Below are 20,378 nucleotides of genomic sequence, written 5' to 3'. Positions count from 1 at the left end.
TCCTCTCCACCTATCTTCTCCTCTATCCATCTTCTATCCGCCTCCCCCTCTCTCCCTATTTATTTCAGAACCCCCTTCCCCTCCCCCATTTCTGAAGAAGGGTCTAGGCCCGAAACGTCAGCCTTCCTGCTCCTCTGATGCTGCTTGGCCTGCTGTGTTCATCCAGCTCTACACCTTGTTATCTCTGTTACACAAATGTCTTCCTTTGCGTCAGTTGACCCAGTGGTGAACTTTGGAGTGCTTTGGTGCAGAGGGATCTGGGTGTCCTCATTCATGAATCACAGAAGACTGGTGTACAGGTACAGCAAGTAACAAGGAAGGCAAGTGGGTTTTTTTCTTGCTAAGGGAATAGAGTTTAAAATGAAGGAAGTGTTGCTGCAACTGTACAAGGCATTAGTGAGATCGCACATTGTATATTGTGTACTGTTTTGGTCCCCGTATTCAAGGAGGGATGTAATTGCATTGGAGGCAGTTCAGAGGAGGTTCACAAGATTGATTCCAGAGATGAGGTGCTTGTTTTATGAAGAGAGATTGAGCAGTTTTGGCCTATACTCTCTGGTGTTTAGAAGAATGTGAGGAGATCTAACTAAGGTATTTAAGATGCTGAAGGGGAATGATAAAGTAGACAGAGAGAAGGTGTTTCCTCATGTGGGGCAATCTAGAATGAGAGGTCATGGTTTTAGGATAAGGGGCAGCAGAGATGAGGAGAAATTATTTCTGTCAAAGGGTCATGAAACTGTGGAATTCCCTACTTCAGAGTCCAGTGAATACTGGGACATGAGTAAATTTAAGGACGAGGTAGGCAGATTTTTAATCAGTAATGAGTTGAAGGGTTATGGAGAGCGGGCAGGAAAGTGGAGTTGAGGCTGAGATGAGATCAGCCATGATCGTATTAAATAGCAGAGCAGGTGTGAGGGGCTGAATGACCTACTCCTATTCAAGATCTGATGTTTTTATGTTGACAGAAGTGGGTTTGAGCCCTGCCTCTCTCTCTCCTGCACTTGACCCCTGACTTGATGCTGCTGACAAATGGGGGGTCCATTGTGGAATTTTTTTATACAAGTAAACGCCACATCACAGTATAACTAGAACTCGCCCTCGTATTGCAACATTTCTGAGTGTTATTAGTATCATTGTGGCCATATGTGAAACATGCTGTTTATTCAGCAGGATCATGCTTCAGTTTTGCATCCTCCCATGTCTGCATTACGGCTGCCTCAAGCTTCTTTCAATATGAGATAGCTCAAAGCCATGATAGAACAAAAACTTTCACTTGGTGAATCTAGGCCTTCACCTGGAAGAAGAGCCAATATTGAATTTGGAAAATTGACACCAATATCATAGGAGATGGTTTGTTAAAAATGGAATTCAGACATCTAACAGAGACAGGTGGATGAAGTAAAGGTGAATCAGTCAAGATCTAATTGAATGGTGAAACAGGCTTGAGAAACGGAATGACCTCCTTTTGCTCCCACTCAACCACAATTGACAAAGCCTGGTCTGGCCCTTAATGGGCTTTACTCGTAAATTATCCATTGGAAAACATGGCTGATTTAGTGGTGATAGTTAATAGATGGAAAAATACACCACAGGTGATTTGGGGATAGGGAAAAAGATGTTCACAAGTGTGTTAGACCACATCTGGATATAGAAAAATAAAAAAAAGTGATGTGTGTAATTAAAAGAAGCAAAAATAATGATGAGTACTTTTCTTCCTACCTCTCTCACCTTTCATGTTATTGAATTACCCTTAACAGGCTTTGCATGTACATTGTACAACTGGAAACACAGGTGATTTACTGGTGGAGGTTAATAGTCCAGGCTTGGGCTGACAAATGGCAAGTAATGTTCGTGCCACACAAGTGCCAGGCTATGACCATCACCAATAAGAGACAATATAACCATCACCCCTTGACATTCAATGGTGTTACCATCACTGAATCCCCCACTATCAACATCCTAGGGGTTATCATTGACTAAAAACTCAGCTGAACTCACCATGTAAATACAGAGATGGTAGGAACTGCAGATGCTGGAGAATCTGAGATAACAAGGTGTAGAGCTGGATGAACACAGCAGGCCAAGCAGCATCAGAGGAGCAGGAAGGTTGACGTTTCGGGCCTAGACCCTTCCTCAGAAATTTTCTGAAGAAGGGTCTAGGCCTGACACGTCAGCCTTCCTGCTTCTCTGATGCTGCTTGGCCTGTTGTGTTCATCCAGCTGTACACCTTGTTATCTCACCATGTAAATACAGTGGCCTATACAGCAGGCCAGAAGCTAGGAATATTGTGGCGAGTAACCCACCTCTTGACTACCCAAAGCCTGGCCACTATCTACAAGGCACAAGTCAGGAGTGTGATGGAATACTCCCCACCTGCCTGGATGGGTGCAGCTCCAACAACATTCGAGGAACTTGACACCATCCAGGCCAAAGCAGGCGCTTGATTGGCACCACATCCACAAGTATTCACTCCCTCCACCACCGACGCTCAGTAGCAGCAGTGTGTACTATCTACAAGATGCACTGCAGAAATTCACCAAATATCCTCAGGCAGCGCCTTCCAAACCCATGACCACTTCCATCTAAAAGGATGGAATGCAATAGATGTATGGGAACACTATCCCCTGCAGGTTCCCCTCCAAGCCACTCACCATCCTGATTTGGAAATATATCGCCGTTCCTTCATTGTTGCTGGGTCAAAATCCTGGAATTCCCTCCCTAAGGGCATTGTGGGTCAAACCACAGCACATGGACTGCAGTGGTTCAAGAAGGCAGCTCACCACCACCTTCTCAAGGGGCAACTAGGGATGGGTAATAAGTGCCAGCAACCCACACAGCCCACACATGGACAAAATAAAAAGATGACAATTGCCATGGGTAATTCGGTGATGGGAACGGCCTTTTGGATGTGTGTGATAGCACTTCCAATGTTAAAAAAAAAGAAAATGTCTGGGTCTGGGTCTGTTCCATTTTGGCCTTGCTATTTGTAATTCTGCCAAGAAATGAAACGTAAGTTCTATTCAACAGAACGGATATTTCTGCAGTGCTAGGACCACTGCTAGTTTCGCTTCATAAAAATTCCTTGTTTCTTGGAATATGGAGTAAACTTTGCTAATGAAACCAACCTTGGAGAAGATGTAAATAGTGAGAATGATACAAATTGCCTTCAGCAGGGCATTGATAGTGAAGATGCACTGTAGAAATCCATCAAAGATATTTAGAAAGCACCTTCTAAACCCATGACCACTTCCATCTAGAAAGACAAGGGTAGCAGATACATGGGAACACCACCCCCAGCAAGTTCCTGACTTGGAAGCATGTCACTGGGATTCCCTCGCTAATGGCATTGTGGGTCTACCTATACGTAGTGGACTGCAATGGTTCAAGAAGGAGGCTCATCAGCACCTTCTTAAGGGACATCTAGGGAACGCAATAAATGCTGGGCCAGCCAACGATGCCCACATCCAATGCGTGAACAAAAAAAAATTTTTGATATGGACTTTGAGTTCCAGGAAAAGCTTGCCCAGGATCACTGCAGATCCAAATAGAGAAAAAAACATAATGAATAGAGACAAAAGGAGGCAACATCCTAGTGGTATAATCAGTGGAATGTTAACCCAGAGGCCCAGGTAATGTTATGGGGACTTGCGTTCAAATCCTGCCATGGCAAATGGTGGAATTTCCATTCAATAAAAATCTGGAATTAAGAGTCTAATGATGATCTTGAGTTAATTGTCAAAAACGCATCTGGTTCACTAATGTCCTTTAGGAAAGGAAACTGCCATCCTTACCTGGTCTGACCTACATGTGACTCCAGACCCACAGCAATGTGGCTGGCTTTTAATTGCCCTCAGGGCAATTAGGGATGGGCAATGAATGCTGGCCCCGCCAGTGATGCCCCCATCCTGTGAATGAAAAAAAAAAATCCCAAGGTTGCAGACTGTTCAAATCTCAGTCTCTGGTGAATCCTGCTGTAATTCCAACAGGGCTTTACAAACTGGTTAAAAACCCCATTGGAATCTTATGAAACAGCCCATGATGAACAAGCTCTGCAGTTCCTACTATCCATGATGAACAAGGTTATCTCAAATGGGACAACCTGAGCAAAGATGTGCAAGTTAGGTGGATTACCTGTGGGAAATGCTGTTTACAGGGTCAGGGTAATGGGGTCGAATGGTCTTCAGAGGATCAGTGTGGACCAGGTGGGCCAAATGGCCTGCTTTCCCACTGTAGGATTCTATGATTCTATGAACTTGCAAATTGGCAAAAATTGTTTGCGGTTGAAAAACCTTGCGATAACATGAGGAAATGAAATGACACAGTGTCGTTTTGACCTTGAAAACACGATTTGAAAGGTTGGCAGAGAAAGATTCAGCAGTAACTTTCAAAAAGGCATTAGAGATATACTTGGAGGGCAGGAAAGTCCACAAAATTGTAGAGGAAGAACAGAGGCGTGGATACAAACGGATAGCTGTTTCAAACAGCTGAAACAGACATGACGAGCTGGACCACCCTATAATTTTATGAACCCACTGTTCCCTTTTACACATTCTGACTGACCTGTTGTGTTTTCCACAATTTGATTTATTTTTGTTGAAACTTTCAATTTCAGGAAAGGACTCGGGAAAGATAGCTTAGATGGAAAAATAAATGAAAATATTTTTAAAAAGCACAGGCAGCAAGGAGGTGAAGAGTGTAAGGAATAAGTAGTGTTTAAATAACGGTCTACAATTATTTCAGTTGCATATATCAAAAGCTGAGATTTTAAGTTATGAAAATAAGGCTACTCTTAATGATGATGATTAGTAGTAATTTTGAACAGTTTGGAACTATACTTTATGAAGTTTAAAAGAGCGAGAGGAAATCTAATTGAGGTCTTTTAGATGCTAAAGGGGATCGACAAAGTAGATGTAGAAAGGATGTTTCCTCATGTTGGCATTTTAGATCGATTGGTCATAGCCAGGAATTTGAGCAACTGTAAGGAGGAGATAGGTTTTTTAAAATTAGTAATTGATTGAAGGGTTATGGAGAGCAGGCAGGAAAGTGCAGCTGAGGCTGAGATAAGATCAGCCATGATTGTATTAAATGGTAGAGCAGGCCTGAGGGGCTGAATAGCCTACTCCCGCTCCTAGTTCTTATGTTATCAGGTTCAACTTTTGCATAAGGAACTGAGAATCTCCTAGAACCTGGTTAGCCAAGAGTGGGACAGAGGTTTCCCTGGAAGTGAAATATAAATTGGTTAACTTGCAGATATGTAGCTTGCGAAGAACACTTAATGATGAGCTGTGCCAGTAATGAATATGCCCAGTAGCGGATGTGTCATCCATTGTCTTGAGGCTCAGTAAGCATTGAGTGGCGAATTGTAATACAGGTTATATATCGTACATACATACATGTTAAACGGAGAGGATTGAAACAGCAATGCCAGTACTTACATCTTGACTTATCCCAGATGAAACTGTTTAACATCTCACCCACCACGTATAGTACGTTGACAGCAACGAACGATGCAACAAAGACAATAACCTTCAGAATGTTGGAGAGGTGGTCGAGAAACGGATAGACCCACATTCCTGTGACGTGGTGGATCCAGCAAATCCTGGGAAGGGAAGATCAGGGAAATGCAAACAGTGAAACCTTCCTGCATCCAATGATAAGCAATGGGAAACAACCCTTACATCTTCCTCTTACAAAACAAGGTTTTGCCTTTACCATGGAAGGTCATCTCCTGCTGAAGGCTGGCAGCAGAACTCCTCCAGTCCAGGTGGAGGAGCCATTGCAGATTCACCCTGTCCCAGGCTCTGATTAGAATACAATCAGGGTCTGGTCATTGCAAGTTCAATTGCAACATGCAGAAGCTGAAGGATAGGCTTTCTTGGAAGCTCGTTTCAAAATAGAAATGAGGAAAAGTGGCATCTTTCAGAGAAGGTACCTGAATGTTTCTGCAGGGCTATGGGGACACAGCACGGAACTAATCAGAAAGAGCTAAAATAGGAAGGATGGGTCGAATGGCCACATTTTAACTGCGCTGTTCAATGATTCGATGGTAATATGGGGAGGGAAATGAGCTAAGACACCAGTGCTACATCTAGGATGGTGCAAAACGGGGAGGTGATGGCTCAGTGGTATTATCACTGGACTTTTAATCCAGTGACCCAGGTAATGATCTGAGGACCAGGGTCTCAATCCTTCTGTGGTAGATGGTGGAATCTAAATTCGACAAAAATCCAGAATTGAGAATCTAATGATGACCGTGAACCCATTGTCGATTGTCTGAAAAACCCATCTGGTTCACTAATGTCCTTTAGGGAAGGAAACTGCCATCCTCACTTGGTCTGGCCTACATGTGACTCCAGACCCACGGTTATCTCTGAACTGCCCTCTGGGCAATTAGGGAATGGGCAATAAATGCTGGATGAGCCAGAAACACCCTCATCCCTTGTATGAGTAAAAGAAAAAATCCAGCATTTTCCAAAAGCATCCTAGCTATGAGAGGCCAACTGAGCCCAAATATTAGCCATGCAGCAGGGGCAGAACTTATCAAGAGGGCATGCAATTTGCTGTGGGAACAGAGCTGAAGACTGCCTGTATTAGTGCAAGATGTAACCAGAGTACACCTCTCCAGCACAACTCCTACCAGCTCTGAGAACCAGTTCAATGTTAATTTCAAATCAAGGGAGCAAACAAGACAGTAAAATACATAACTGTCGTCTTCCTCCACAAACGAGCATTAAGCTGTGAAAAGCAGCAGCTAACTAGAGATGAAACACTGGAGAATAAAAGAGAGGAGCCAGAGACAAAGAAGAAGGGATGATAAAGTGGAGAAACAAAAGTACACAATATTTTATGTCACTTATTACTTAAGATTTCAACTTGGTTCTGTTGGAATCTGCACTGGCCATGGTTCAGAGGGTTAGGGCTGTTGCCTCTGTGCATTCAAGGTCACCTGAGATACTTGAATAAAAAAGTGAGGCTTAGACTCCAGGGTGTTCCTGAGGCTGTGCTGCATTGTCAGAGGTGCGAGAAGGAATGGAGAGGGTAGATAGAGAGAAACACTGCCCTGCTGCTGAGAAGCGATGGGGGCAAATGTTGGGGCGAAGCCAGGTCATGGAGATATAACTTTACACTTAAAGCCAGGCCATTCAGAAGAGAAGTTAAGTAGGGATTTTTCATGAAGAAGGTGTAGGGTGTTTGGAATTCTGCAATGGGTGCAGGGGTCCGTTAGTCACTTCAAATTTGTGATTGATACAATTATGTTGGCACAGTGATTTGGAGACTAAAAGCTAGGCATAAGGAGATACAGGTCAGCCACAATCTCACTGTATGGGAAATGCATTTGAAGGGCTGAATGGCCTACTCCAGTTCTTTGTTCCTAAGCTAGGCTATCTGCTGAATGCCCACACTCTGTCTCATGGCACACTGGCCTCCTGTGGAGATTATACATATCTCTGTTCAGATCCTATCGTCAAACTAGCAGCTGATGCTTTCATGGTAAATATCCTTTCTCACAGAATGGTTTGCCACCTTTGCTTTCCTTTTTTGAGGACAAGAAGGACTTTGTTGTTATCATTGTCAGCACTTAACGCAATTAACTTCAGCAGGTGATGATGAAAACCAGCCACTCTGTACTACCCGACAGGAAAAGACTGCAGCGGCTCGCAGTGCGGGGGAAGGAACATCGGAGAAAGCTTACAGTCCCAGGATGTCCCAAAGCACTTCACAACCAAGTGAAGAAGCATGTGTGAAGTACAGGGACAACAACCAATTGCACACAGTAAGCTCCCACATGCATCATGAGCTAATGACCCTTAAATTTTTCCGATGATGTTGTTTAAGAATAAGTATTGGCTAGGATAACCTTCTGCTCTTCTTCGAAATATTACAATGGGATCTTACTGTCCACTTGAGAAAGCAAACAAGGCTTGGGTTTAACAATTCACCTCTGACAGTGCAGCACTCTCTCTGTACCCCAGTGAAGTGGCAGCGTAGGTCTATCTTCCTAAACATCTGATGTTTCTGGATTATGACTTGAGACCATGTTCTTCTGATCTACTACGTATAAACATATGAATTAGGAGCAGGAGTAGGAGTAGGCCACTCAGCCCCTCAACAACAAGATGTCTGATCTGATTACCTCACATTCCTGCTTAGGCCCAGTAACCTTTGACCCTCTTGCTTATCAACAACCTCAGAATTAGAAATATTCAGATTCTGCTTCCCTCACCTTTCGAGGAAAAGTGTTCCAAAGATTCACAACCCTCTGCAAGAAAAACCTTCTCCTCTCTATCTTGAACAGGTTAGATTTCTGGAACCTTCAGCCTCCTGTGTCAGTCACCAACAGAGTCTTTCCCAGGGATATTTGTGAGAAATTTCAGAGGAACTGCAGAGTGGGGAATACGAGAGTAGATACAGGGAGTCATAGAATCCCTACCATTGGGAAGGAGGCCATTTGTTCCATCAAGCTCACACTGACCCCCCAAAGAGTGTCCTACCCAGTCCCACCACCCCTACCCTATAACCCTGCATCTCCCATGGCTAACCCACACATCCCAAAACACTATGGGCAATTTAGCATGGCCAATCCACCTAACCTGCACATCTTTGGACTGTGGGAAGAAGCTAGAGAAAACCCGGGGCGGGGGAGGGGAATGAATGTGAAAACTCCACACAGACAGTCACCCAAAGGTGGAATTGAACCAGGGTCCCTGGTGCTGTGAGGCAGCAGCGCTAACCACTGAGCCACAGTGCTGCCCTGTGTCTGTGAGCAGTGTGCAACAATCAGATCAGGAACTCAAAGTACACCATGCCCTTACATAAGCACATACACAGAGGCTGAAATTGAATCAGAGATAGTAGGAACTGCAGATGCTGGAGAATCCAAGACAACAAGGTGCAGAGCTGCATGAACACAGCAGGCCAATCCACCCCTCTCACTCACTCCAACCTCTCCCCCGCAGAACGTGCAGCCCTCCGTTCCAATCCCAACCTCACCATTAAACCCGCGGACAAGGGAGGCGCGGATGTAGTATGGCGCACTGACCTCTACATCGCTGAGGCCAGATGCCAATGCTCCGACACCTCCTCCTACCGCCCCCTTGATCATGACCACCCCGAGCATCAAACCATCATCTCCCAAACCATCCACAACCTCATCACCTCAGGTGACCTCCCACCCACGGCCTCCAATCTCATCGTTCCCCAACCCCGCACCGCCCGCTTCTATCTCCTTCCCAAAATCCACAAACCTGAATGCCCTGGTCGACCCATTGTCTCTGCCTGCTCCTGCCCCACCGAACTTATCTCCAACTATCTGGACTCCATTTTCTCTCCTTGGTCCAGGAACTCCCTACCTGCGTCCGTGACACTACCCACGCCCTCCACCTCCTCCAGAACTTCCAACTCCCCAGTCCCCAACACCTCATCTTTACCATGGACGTCCAGTCCCTATACACCTGCATTCCCCATACAGATGGCCTAAAAGCCCTCCGCTTCTTCCTGTCCCGCAGGCCCGACCAGTCCCCCTCCATTGACACCCTCATCCGCTTAGCTGAACTCGTCCTCACCCTCAACAACTTCTCTTTCAATTCCTCCCACTTCCTACAGACAAAGGGGGTGGCCATGGGTACCCGCATGGGCCCAAGCTATGCCTGCTACTTTCTTGGTTACGTGGAACAATCCCTCTTCAGTACCTACACTGGCCCTAAACCCCACCTCTTCCTCCGTTACATTGATGACTGTATCGGCGCCACCTCATGCTCCCACGAGGAGCTCGAACAGTTCGTCCACTTCACCAACACCTTCCACCCCAACCTTAAGTTCACCTGGATCATCTCTAATACCTCTCTCCCCTTCCTGGACCTCTCTGTCTCCATCTCGGGCAACCACCTAGAAACCGATATCCATTTCAAGCCCACTGACTCCCACAGCTACCTAGAATACACCTCCTCCCACCCACCTTCCTGCAAGAATGCTATCCCCTATTCCCAATTCCTTCACCTCCGCCGCATCTGCTCCCAGGATGAGGCATTCCACTCCCGTACATTTCAGATGTCCTCGTTTTTCAAGGACCGCAACTTCCCCCCCTCAGTGGTCGAGGACACCCTCAACCGTGTCTCCCACATCTCCCGCAACTCATCCCTCACACCCCGTCCATGCAATAAGAACCAAAAAAGAATCCCCCTCATCCTCACGTACCACCCCACCAACCTCCGGATCCAACGCATCATCCTCCGACACTTCCGCCATCTGCAATCCGACCCCACCACCAAAGACATCTTTCCCTCCCCACCCTTATCTGCTTTCCGGAGGGACAACTCTCTCCGTGACTCCCTTGTCCGCTCCACACTCCCCTCCAGCTCCACCACACCCGGCACTTTTCCCTGCAACCGCAGGAAGTGCTACACCTGCCCCCATACCTCCTCCCTCACCCCCATCCCAGGCCCCAAGAAGACTTTCCACATCAAGCAGATGTTCACCTGCACATCTGCCAATGTGGTATATTGCATCCGCTGTACCCATTGTGGCCTCCTCTACATCGGGGAAACCAAGCGGAGGCTCGGGGGCCGCTTTGCAGAACACCTACGCTCGGTTTGCAATAAACAACTGCACCTCCCAGTCGCGAACCATTTCAACTCCCCCTCCCATTCCTCAGACGACATGTCCATCCTGGGCCCCCTGCAGTGCCACAACGATGCCACCCGAAGGTTGCAGGAACAGCAACTCATATTCCGCTTGGGAACCCTGCAGCCTAATGGTATCAATGTGGATTTCACAAGCTTCAAAATCTCCAAGAATTGAAGATTATCTCCAGGCCTGCGTTGAGAATAGCCTACATGTAAAATCAGAGACATCAAATGCATTGTGCATTTCTTAGTAAGTGGTTATAAAAATATCGGCGTTGAGAGAGAACAAGGTTCTGGTTCACTAGGCAGGGCAGCTGGAGACTTGAGGTCATGCCATGAAGGCTCCAATAATATGCCCAACCAAAGTTGGTGACCCTACTTGGATTTATCAGAGTTTAGGCTCCCTCATTTCAACCTGGCCAGATACTGAGGCCTCAGACTTCTTGTTCTGTTAGTTTTATTTATTCATGGGATGCGGGTGTCACTGGCTGGGCCCAGCATTCATTGCATATCCCAAACTGTCCTGGAGACGGTGGTGCTGATCTGTCTTCTTAAGGGGGTTTTGAGTAGTTGAAAAAGGGTTGGCTGCATAGAGGGTGACATTTTGTGACAGGACATGAGGTTGGGATGGTGATTAATAGACATGGAAGGAGGTGTTCATGCTGTAAAATTCTTAAACTCAATGTTGAGTCTTGAAGGCTGTAAGGAACTGCCCCTCCCTTGTCTATTACCTCGGTGAAAATGGCTTGATGGGCTTCCTCCTGCTCCTAGTTTCTACAGTGTTTCCATGAGCCTGCTGCCCTTGACTTTCAAGATGGCTGTAAGGGTGGTAGAGGCAGAAACCCTCCTAACATTAAGGAATTATTTAGATGCGCAACAAAAAAGGAAAGAACTGTGGATGCTGTATTTGAGAAACAAAAACAGAATTTGCTAGAAAAGCCCAACAGCTCTGACAGCATCTGAAATGTTAACTTTGATTTCTCTCCACAGATGCTGCCAGACCTGCTGATCTTTTCCAGCAATTTCTATATTTAGAAGTGCACATGTGATGCCAAAGCATGCAGGTCCATGCTGGAAAACAGGATTAGAATAGCTCGCCGTTTGTTTTTGACCGACGTAGACCCAATGGGCTGAAGGCCCTTGTTCTGTGCTGTCAACCTCTCTGACTCTATGGTAGAGACTGACGGTTTGAAAAATCCTGCCAAACAGCAGCTTTGGAAGGCGATTCATTGACTGGGCGCCACGTCAAAGTTGCAATTAACACACAATTGATGCACAATCTGATCTTTGACCTCAAAAAGAAAGAATGCAGCAACAAAGCCTGTGATCCTCGTGAATGAAAATTAAATTCTTCTCAAGTTAGACTCATCGGCAAAGTCATCTAATGCCTTTGTGTACTGTTACATTCTGGCCTGAGCTGCCTTCCTCCCTCCCCCCCCCCCCCCCCCCCCCGCACACCCCCCCCCCACCATACTAAGACAACTTACAGGATGTGTGGTGATTCAGCATCATTTGTGAATGAGATTTCTGGAAAACACGTAAAACTGTGGGAGTTGGGTCCTCTGTGAGGTCACGCACCCTAATGAATTTATTTGAATGTGTTTGCACGTCTTAGTCTGCCTCCTCCCATGCAGTTGCCCCCAGGGTGATTTTTTTTATTAAAACAAAAAAAAGTACAATTTAGCTGATCCACGGTTCACAGAAATCTATTTTCCTCCCACGTATTTTATGCCACTTGCTTGGCAGGTTTACCTTTAATCTGCTGGCACCAATGACAATTGAAGATTTAGATCTGGAAGATATTGAGCTTTTGATGGCTGTTATTACCTTCTAAGAATCTAAAGCCCAGCCCTCAATTTGCTATTACTTGTTTTTAGGATGTGGGGATAATGTTCCAGAATCACTGAAATTTTACAGTGGAAGAAAGTAGACATTCAGCCCATCGTGTCTGTACCTGCTCTTTTACCTCGTGTCAATCTTCTGCCTTTTCTACATATTCATGCATACCATTCCGATCCAAAAACAAAACTTCTGCTGTCCTCTTGAATTCCTCTGCCACGTTCCCAGGCAATGTATTGTGCATCTTAACTATTCACTGTGTGAAAATGTTTTTTCTCACATCTCCCTTGTTTGTTTTGCACATCACTCTAAATCTACACCCTCTCATTCTGTTCCCCAGTTCTGAGGAAGGGTCACCGGACCCGAAATGTTCATTCTGTTTTTTCCTTCACAGACGCTGTCAGACCTGCTGAGCTTTTCCAGCAACTTTGTTCTTGTCCCTCTCATTCTTGTTCCTTTTACAAGCAACTTCTCCTTATCTGCTCTATCCAGGCCACTCGTGATTTCAAAAACCTCAATCAGATTTCCTGATGGCTTTCCTCTCTTCAGAGGCAATAGTCCCAACTTCTTCAATCTATCCTCATAACTGAAACATCTAATTCCTGGAACCATTCTTTTAAATTGTTTCTGCATTCTCCCCAGTGCATTCACATTCTTTCTTACAATGTGGTGCCCACATCTGTACACAATGCTTCAGCTGAGATCTAACAACTATCTTGTACAAGTTCAGCATCACCTCCTTGCTCTTGTACTACATGCCCCTGTTGATAAAGCTGGCAACACTGCATGCTTTATTTAGTGCTTTGACCTAACACCTTCAATCATCTGTGCACATATTTTCCCTACTCCCTCTGCTCTTGCAAATGTACCTCCTATTTACTATTGTCTTTCAGTGTTCTTCCAACCAAGGTGCATTCACAGCCTTCCCACTTTAATGTTGCAGCAAATTACTGCAGATGTTGGAATCTGTACTGAAAACAAAAAATGCTAGAGATAACAGCGTGTCAGGCAGCATCCATGGAGAGAGAGCAAGCTAACATTTCCAGTCTAGATGACTTTTCATCAGAGCTGATGTGAAGTGTGTAGGGATAGTTTTCCAGGGATCGTTCTCTCTGGAAAAGCCTAGTCCATTCCTCAACTATGAACACCAGCCCCCCTTCTCCCCGTGCCTTTCCATGTAACCACAGAAGGTGCAATACCTGCCCCTTCACAACCCAAGGGCCTAAACAGTCTTTCCAAGTAGAGCAGCATTTCACCTGTACCTCCTCCAAATCTGTGTATTGTATTCACTTCATACAATGTGGCCTACACTACATTAGAGAAACCAAACACAGACTGGGTGACCACTTTGTAGAACACCTCCTGTCTGTGCGCAAGTAGGACCCCAACCTTCCCATAGTTGGTCATTTTAACACAGCGTCCTGCTCTCGCACGCCCACATGTCTGTCCTCGGTATGCTGCAGTGTTCCAGTGAATCACAACGCAAACTGGAGGAACAACAACTCATCTTCTCACTAGGCACTTTACAGCCTTCTGGACTTAAAATTAAGTTCAACGTCTTCAAATTGTGAACCAACTCCCATTTCATCCCTTTTAGCTTTACTTGTTACATTCTTTGTCACCATGTCAGTCCTCCCTCCCCTCTACCCACTCCAGTGGGACTGTCTGTTCTTTCCAGTCTGGCAGTTAGACACACCATTTGTCTGCCATTCTCACAAACCAATCACTTATTCTGCACTAATAACATCCTTTCTCCCCCAGCACTCCAACCCCCACCACCGTCCTCAACTATAGCATAAATCCTGCCCCCTCCACACTTCACTTCAGCTCTGATGAAGAGTCATCTAGACTCGAAACATTAGCTTGCTCTCTCTCCATGGATGCTGCCTGACCAGCTGTGATCTCCTGCATTTTTTGTTTTCTTCCCACATTAATTCCGCTGAAGGTAACACTAACATTGTGTTATTCCCTTATTTACATGATGCAGGCTGGTACAATACAACACTTAAAAGGCCTCTGGATGGGTGTATGAATAGGAAGGATTTAATGGGGTATAAGCCAAATGCTGGCAAATGGGACTAGATTAATTTAGGATATCTGGTCAGCATGGATGAGTTGGACCGAAGGATCTTTTTCTGTGCTATACAACTCTATGACTCTATACCTGCTATGTACAAAGCACGCTTAGACTACATGTTGTGGTCAGCTTTCTGTTCTTAAAGGCAGTCTGTACATTTCAAGAAAACATTGCATTGAATTGGAGGAGTGATGGTGCAATGGTAATGTCACTGGGTTAGTAATCCAGCCTCCGCAGCGAATATCTCTCAGGTATGTAGCTGAATCCCACTATCGCATTTTGTGAAATTTGCACTCATAAAAATTCTGGAAATAAAAGTCCAATGGTGACCATTGTCTATTGTTGTAGAAAGCTGGAAATAACTGTGGACGTGGTAAATCAGGAACAAAAACAGAAGTTGCTGGAAAAGCTCAGCAGGTCTGGCAGCATCTGTGAAGAAAAAATCAGTATTAACGTTTCGCGTCTGGTGACCCGAAACATTAACTCTGATGTTTTTTTCATGGATGCTGCCAGACCTGCTGAGCTGCTGCTTTTATTGTAGAAAGCCATCAGGTTGATCAATGCTGTTTAGGAAGGGTAAATCTGCAGTCTTTCCTCGTTTTACCTACATGTCACTCTAGGGTCACAGCAATGTGGTTGGCATCTAACTGCCTTCAAGGCAATTAGAGTTGAGCAGTAAATACCGGCTCAGCCAGTGATGGCCACATCCCATCAGCAAATTTTTAAAAAATGGAACTACTGAATCCTATTGTTGAAATTCTAAGCAAGAGAAATGGAACACCAGGAAGTAGAGAAGGCTCCTGGGACATAGAAGCAATGTTGGAGGCTCTCCTGGTTCAGAGAGAGAGAGGGAGAGAGACAGGAGGAGTTGCACATGGAAGGATGAGGGCTGCAGACACGTAGGAACACCACCATCCACACGTTCCCCTTCGAATCACACATCATCCTGAGTAAAACATACATTGCCATTCCCATATCATCACTGGATCAAAATTCTGGAACCCTAGCCTGAACATCACTGCACCACACAGAAACTGCAACAGCTCCAGAAGGCAACCCATCACCACCTTCACAACAGCAAATAGGGATGGGCGATAAATGCTGACCTTGATAGTGGCACTGAGAACCTGTGAAGGGGCAAAAAGAAATTAATGCATGCAGACTTCACAGCACCTTCAGATGTTCCACAATCTCTTATAAACACCAATCATTGACCAGGCAAGAGAAGCCATGCCTTTCCTACTTAACAGTTTTGCACAGTATCTGATATTCTCGCCAAGACATTTCGACGAACTACCTTAAGGCCCAGTGATATCAGTGAGGTTCCCTAGCAACCTTCAGACTCTGTGAGAGGAGACAGTAACTCTGAGCTGGAACACAGGGAACACAGAGAAAATATTTGCCTCACTGATTTGCTGTTCACAAAGGACTTCTGCATCCAAACGCATCAAATGATTAATGATTAAAGAGCAAAGATCTGGGCTAAAACAAAACGTCTCACTAACTCCATTCCAAAAACAAACGTCTTCAATTCACAACGTCTATGTCCAAAAGATTTATGAGCACAGAATGTATTGCTGACAGGGTAAAAATATTTGAAGAAGTCGATGATTAACTTTGATGTAAAAGTCTGTCTCACTGTTGGGCATTCTGTACAGTACATTCAGGAGATTGTTGCCAAGAAAGGTTTATACAGTTTCTTTGATTCCTGAGCTTGAGCCCGTGCTCTCACACCCCTGATTGAATTTCACCCTCAAATTTCTTGGGTGCTAACCAGACAGTGTTAACATTTCGTGGCAAATTTTTCAAAGCAGATGTCTTTGCCGTTGTTATGACGTGAGTGTGAAGGATTTAGATGCAGCTTCCAAGCATAATTTACGAGAAAACATCTTACACTTTCTAGGCTAAGTGTCATTTTCGCCAAGTTTCACAGAGAGTACCTCTCTACAAGGCTGAGTCCTTTCTTTCACTGTATCCCACCGAACCTGCCTCGTTAACTACCTGCACCGCTCCTCTCCTGCAATACTAGCCCCATTTTACCACGTGCTGTTTTCAGAACCATTCACCACTCACTGGAATCCATGATGTGGAGATGCCAGTGTTGGTTTGGGGTGGACAAAATCATAAGTCACGCAACACCAGGTTATAGTCCAACAGGTCTATTTGAAATCACAGGCTTTCGAAATGCTGCTCCTTTGTCAGGTGAAGTGGAGGGAAGCGCACAGCCATAGAATTTATAGGTGGAGAAATAATGGGGAGATAATTCCAGGTGACTATGAATATCAACAGATAAGCGCAAATAGTGTGAGTTGGGTGTCAACAGGCTGAGTAAGTCTTTGCAGGTGATCAAAATGTCAAACAGTGTGAGTAAAGTGTCAACAGCTGAATAACAAGTGAAGGGATGACCTATGAACCAGTTAATTAAGGCAACAAGATAATTTTACAAATAATCAAAAATTAGATTGCGCTGGAGACAAACTACACGGCTGGAATGCGATGAAAGACCAGCTTCCCTGGCACCTGCACCATCTTTAAAAGGCCACTGTGCACCCGAGCAATTGTAGGCCTGCTCCTCCAGGAACAGTCATTCCGAAGTTGTTAGAGAAGAAGAAAATGGCACTGCATTTCTCCGAAAGGAACTGGGAGGAAACAGCTGGTCCAGGGCAGGTGAATTGGCAGAGGATGCTATGCCACCCAGATGTTGGCAGCCTGGTCAGAGGTCACCACCTGGGTCAGTGCAGTCCCCATGGTCCGGAGAGATGCCCAACAGTGCCACAGGAAGGTCAATGACCTTCTCCATTCCACCAGGGTAACAGTCATCATCCCTTCTCTGCTACCTCACCCTCATTTATCAAGGTTCCTTCATCCACCTTCCACCAAAGCTTATGCCCTGCATGCTGACTATTGTCTGCAACATCTTCCATCGCTCACTCTTATTCGTCCTCCCTCACAACCTCCCACACCATTAAACCCTGCACAGCTACAGTGCTGCCTCCTCACTCTCCTGGAGCACCCCACCACCTGCCATCCACCCGCACCAGCTGTACCTTCCACTTTCCATCTCACTTAACCCCCTCCCTTTCTCTCATTCCAGGGGATAGGCATCTGAAACAGGCCAGAAAGAGCCAGGACAGGTAGAAGGATGACCATTATCTAACTCCTCACCCACTGTGAGGAGGAAAAGTTTGAAGGGGATGTGCTAGGAAACTTTTTGTTACGCAGAGGATGGTAGGTGCCTAGAACCTACTGTCAGAGGTAGTGTTAGAAGCAAATAAAACAGCAATGTTTAAAAGGAATTTAGACAGGCACATGAACAGGCAGAGAATAGAGGGATATGGAAGCAGATAGGATTGGATTAGAATGGCATCTTCATTGGCAAACTATAGTGGGCCGAAGGGCCTGTTGCTACACTGTACTGTTCTATCAGATGATCAGAGGATTAGATAGGGTGGACAGTGGGAGCCTTTTTCCTTGGATGGTGATGGCTAGCACGAGGGGACATAGCTTTAAATTGAGGGGTGATAGATATAGGGCAGATGTCAGAGGTAGGTTCTTTACTCAGAGAGTAGTAAGGGCGTGGAATGCCCTGCCTACAAAAATAGTAGACTCGCCAACTTTAAGGGCATTTAAATGGTCATTGGATAAACATATGGATGATAATGGAATAGTTTAGGTTAGATGGGCTTCAGATTGGTTTCACAGGTCGGCGCAACATCAAGGGCCAAAGGGCCTGTACTGCGCTGTAATGTTCTATGTTCTATGTTCTATTTCCAACGTTCATGTTCTATGTTCTATGTTCAATGCTCTATGAATCCTGTCCCTCGCAGGAGAATGCTGAGATCTCTCCTGTGGGGATGCCAAGACCCACCACGAGTACGTGCCACTCTTCATTCCACTACAACTCTCCCATTCACCCCACTGTTAACGTCACTGACTGCTCACCACTTCTGACCATTGGCTATGTTGTCTTCTCTGTCCCATCTCTTGCAAGTACCAGTGGGATGTCCATGGCCCCATGGCGAATGGGCTGCTCCAGCAGAAGCCATGTCCTCAACCTTCGAAGGAGAAAGTTTTGAGAGCACAGAGGAAACGTCAGGAAGGCTGCCTCCTAGCGTCAGTTCAGATACTGTTGTCCTGGGTGTGAAGGTCAGGTTTAGACCCTTTGGGGGCACAAGCTGGTGAGGGTCTCACAAAGACAGGGCTGAGGCTGGCTGAGGAAGGATCAGCCCAGGTCATGGTTACTTGGAGAACTGCTAGAGTCCAGGCACCTTCTCGGCCCCAGGCAGGAGAGTGTTGTCAGCAATCAGGAACCTTGTCCATGTGCACAGGGAGGAACAGCGTGTGATGATACTACAGCTATAAGAGGTGTGTTTTGTCCTGGTATTTTTTGAAAGGAGAGGTTGAGATAGAGACACTGAGTGGTCTGTTCTGAGCCAATAAAGTAAACAGCTTGTAAGGCCGTGGTTTGTTTTTTACAGTCAGAACAATAGAAACAGGCTGAATGGGTGGAGTCAAACTAGCATAGAACCAAGGTTTTAGTTTAGCTTTCAGCTGTTTTTGGGGTTTTGAAGCTGGATGTGGAAGCTGTTATTCCTCTCACTGGGACAGCTAAAAGCTGAAGTTCTCTGTCTGCTTGAGAATTGCAGGTGAGACGATCTATTTTACTGACTTTGCCTTTACCAAGGGTGTGTTTATGGGATGTTACTATATTGGAACAATTGCTGTTGAGTATTTAAATAATATATTATTCTATTAAGTTATCCAATAGAGTTAAAGTTAGACCAATTTTCTTTTGCTTTTGTTTGTGTTTTAACTGTGGAGTAAGAAAAAAGTGGTCTGGACTACATGTGACGCCAGACCCACAGCAATGTGGTTGACTCTTAACTATCCTCTGGGCAATGACGGTGGGCAATAAATGCTGGCCTAGTCAGCAACACCCACATGCTGTGAACAAATAAATTTAATAAACAAGAATCCAAGATGGTTGATAGTTCCTTCTAGGGAAGAGAAGCAATATCATTGGATTCCAATTTGATTTGATTTGATTTGATTTATTGTAGTCAAATGTACTTAAGTGCAGTGAAAAGTTTTGTTTTGTGCGCAGCACAGGCAGATCACAGCAAACAAGGACATACAGATCATTGGGTGCTTTGACAGAGCGAGGCATATAAGGTTCCAGCAGTAGCCTGACTCCTTAGATTATTATGATTCCCCTGGCAGAGCTAGCAAAAGTGGCCTGTCTCAGTTAATGATGCCTTCTCCCAATAGATCCCCAGACTATATTTGTCCTTCACTCCAAGGACCTATAACAACCCTTTAATATTATGGTGCACACTTAATGACTGCTTATAGCAGCAGCAATGTTTTGGATAGAGGATGAGAACTGCAATGTTTATTGTCATTCACAGCAGGATAATTGCTTCATATATTTGTAGGTACAGGAACAATGTGAAGTCAGGTTGACATTCTTCATAATCAAGTGAGTTAATATGCCCAACTCGCTTGTGGTTTAGTTACTGTGAACCACAAAATTTCAAGTTCCCGCAGTGACTAAGTTGAAAAATGGTAAAAAGTCCAGGTTGAATCCTTGGTTTGTCTTGTCCCGGACTGATCCAGGCAGAGATAAGGATGTAAAAACAAAATACTGCAGATGTTAGAGATCTGAAATCAAAACAGAAAATTGCTAGGAGAAACTCAGCAGGTCTGGGCAGTATCTGTGAAGAGAGAAACAGAGTTAATGTCTCCAACACCAATATGAGGCCTCTTTGAAACTTAATAATGATGGAGGGGAAGCCAATTGATGTCACTGATCCTGAACGAGGAAGGACAACATATTTAGA

The 20,378-nt window shown here is 45.2% G+C and overlaps 1 protein-coding gene across 1 annotated transcript in view; it reads right to left on the bottom strand.

Moving 5' to 3' along the window:
• Window positions 1-20,378, bottom strand: part of aig1 (androgen-induced 1 (H. sapiens)) — a 112,812-nt gene that overhangs the window by 1,944 nt on the left and 90,490 nt on the right. Inside the window, exon 5 of the mRNA XM_048601388.1 lies at window positions 5,436-5,599. Within this exon, the coding sequence (XP_048457345.1) occupies window positions 5,436-5,599 (164 nt within the window). The remainder of the gene's footprint in view (window positions 1-5,435; window positions 5,600-20,378) is intronic.

This window comes from Rhincodon typus, chromosome 9, assembly GCF_021869965.1.
Source record: "Rhincodon typus isolate 14 chromosome 9, sRhiTyp1.1, whole genome shotgun sequence".
Taxonomy (NCBI): Eukaryota; Metazoa; Chordata; class Chondrichthyes; order Orectolobiformes; family Rhincodontidae; genus Rhincodon; species Rhincodon typus.
This window is presented reverse-complemented; position numbering and strand designations above follow the sequence as displayed.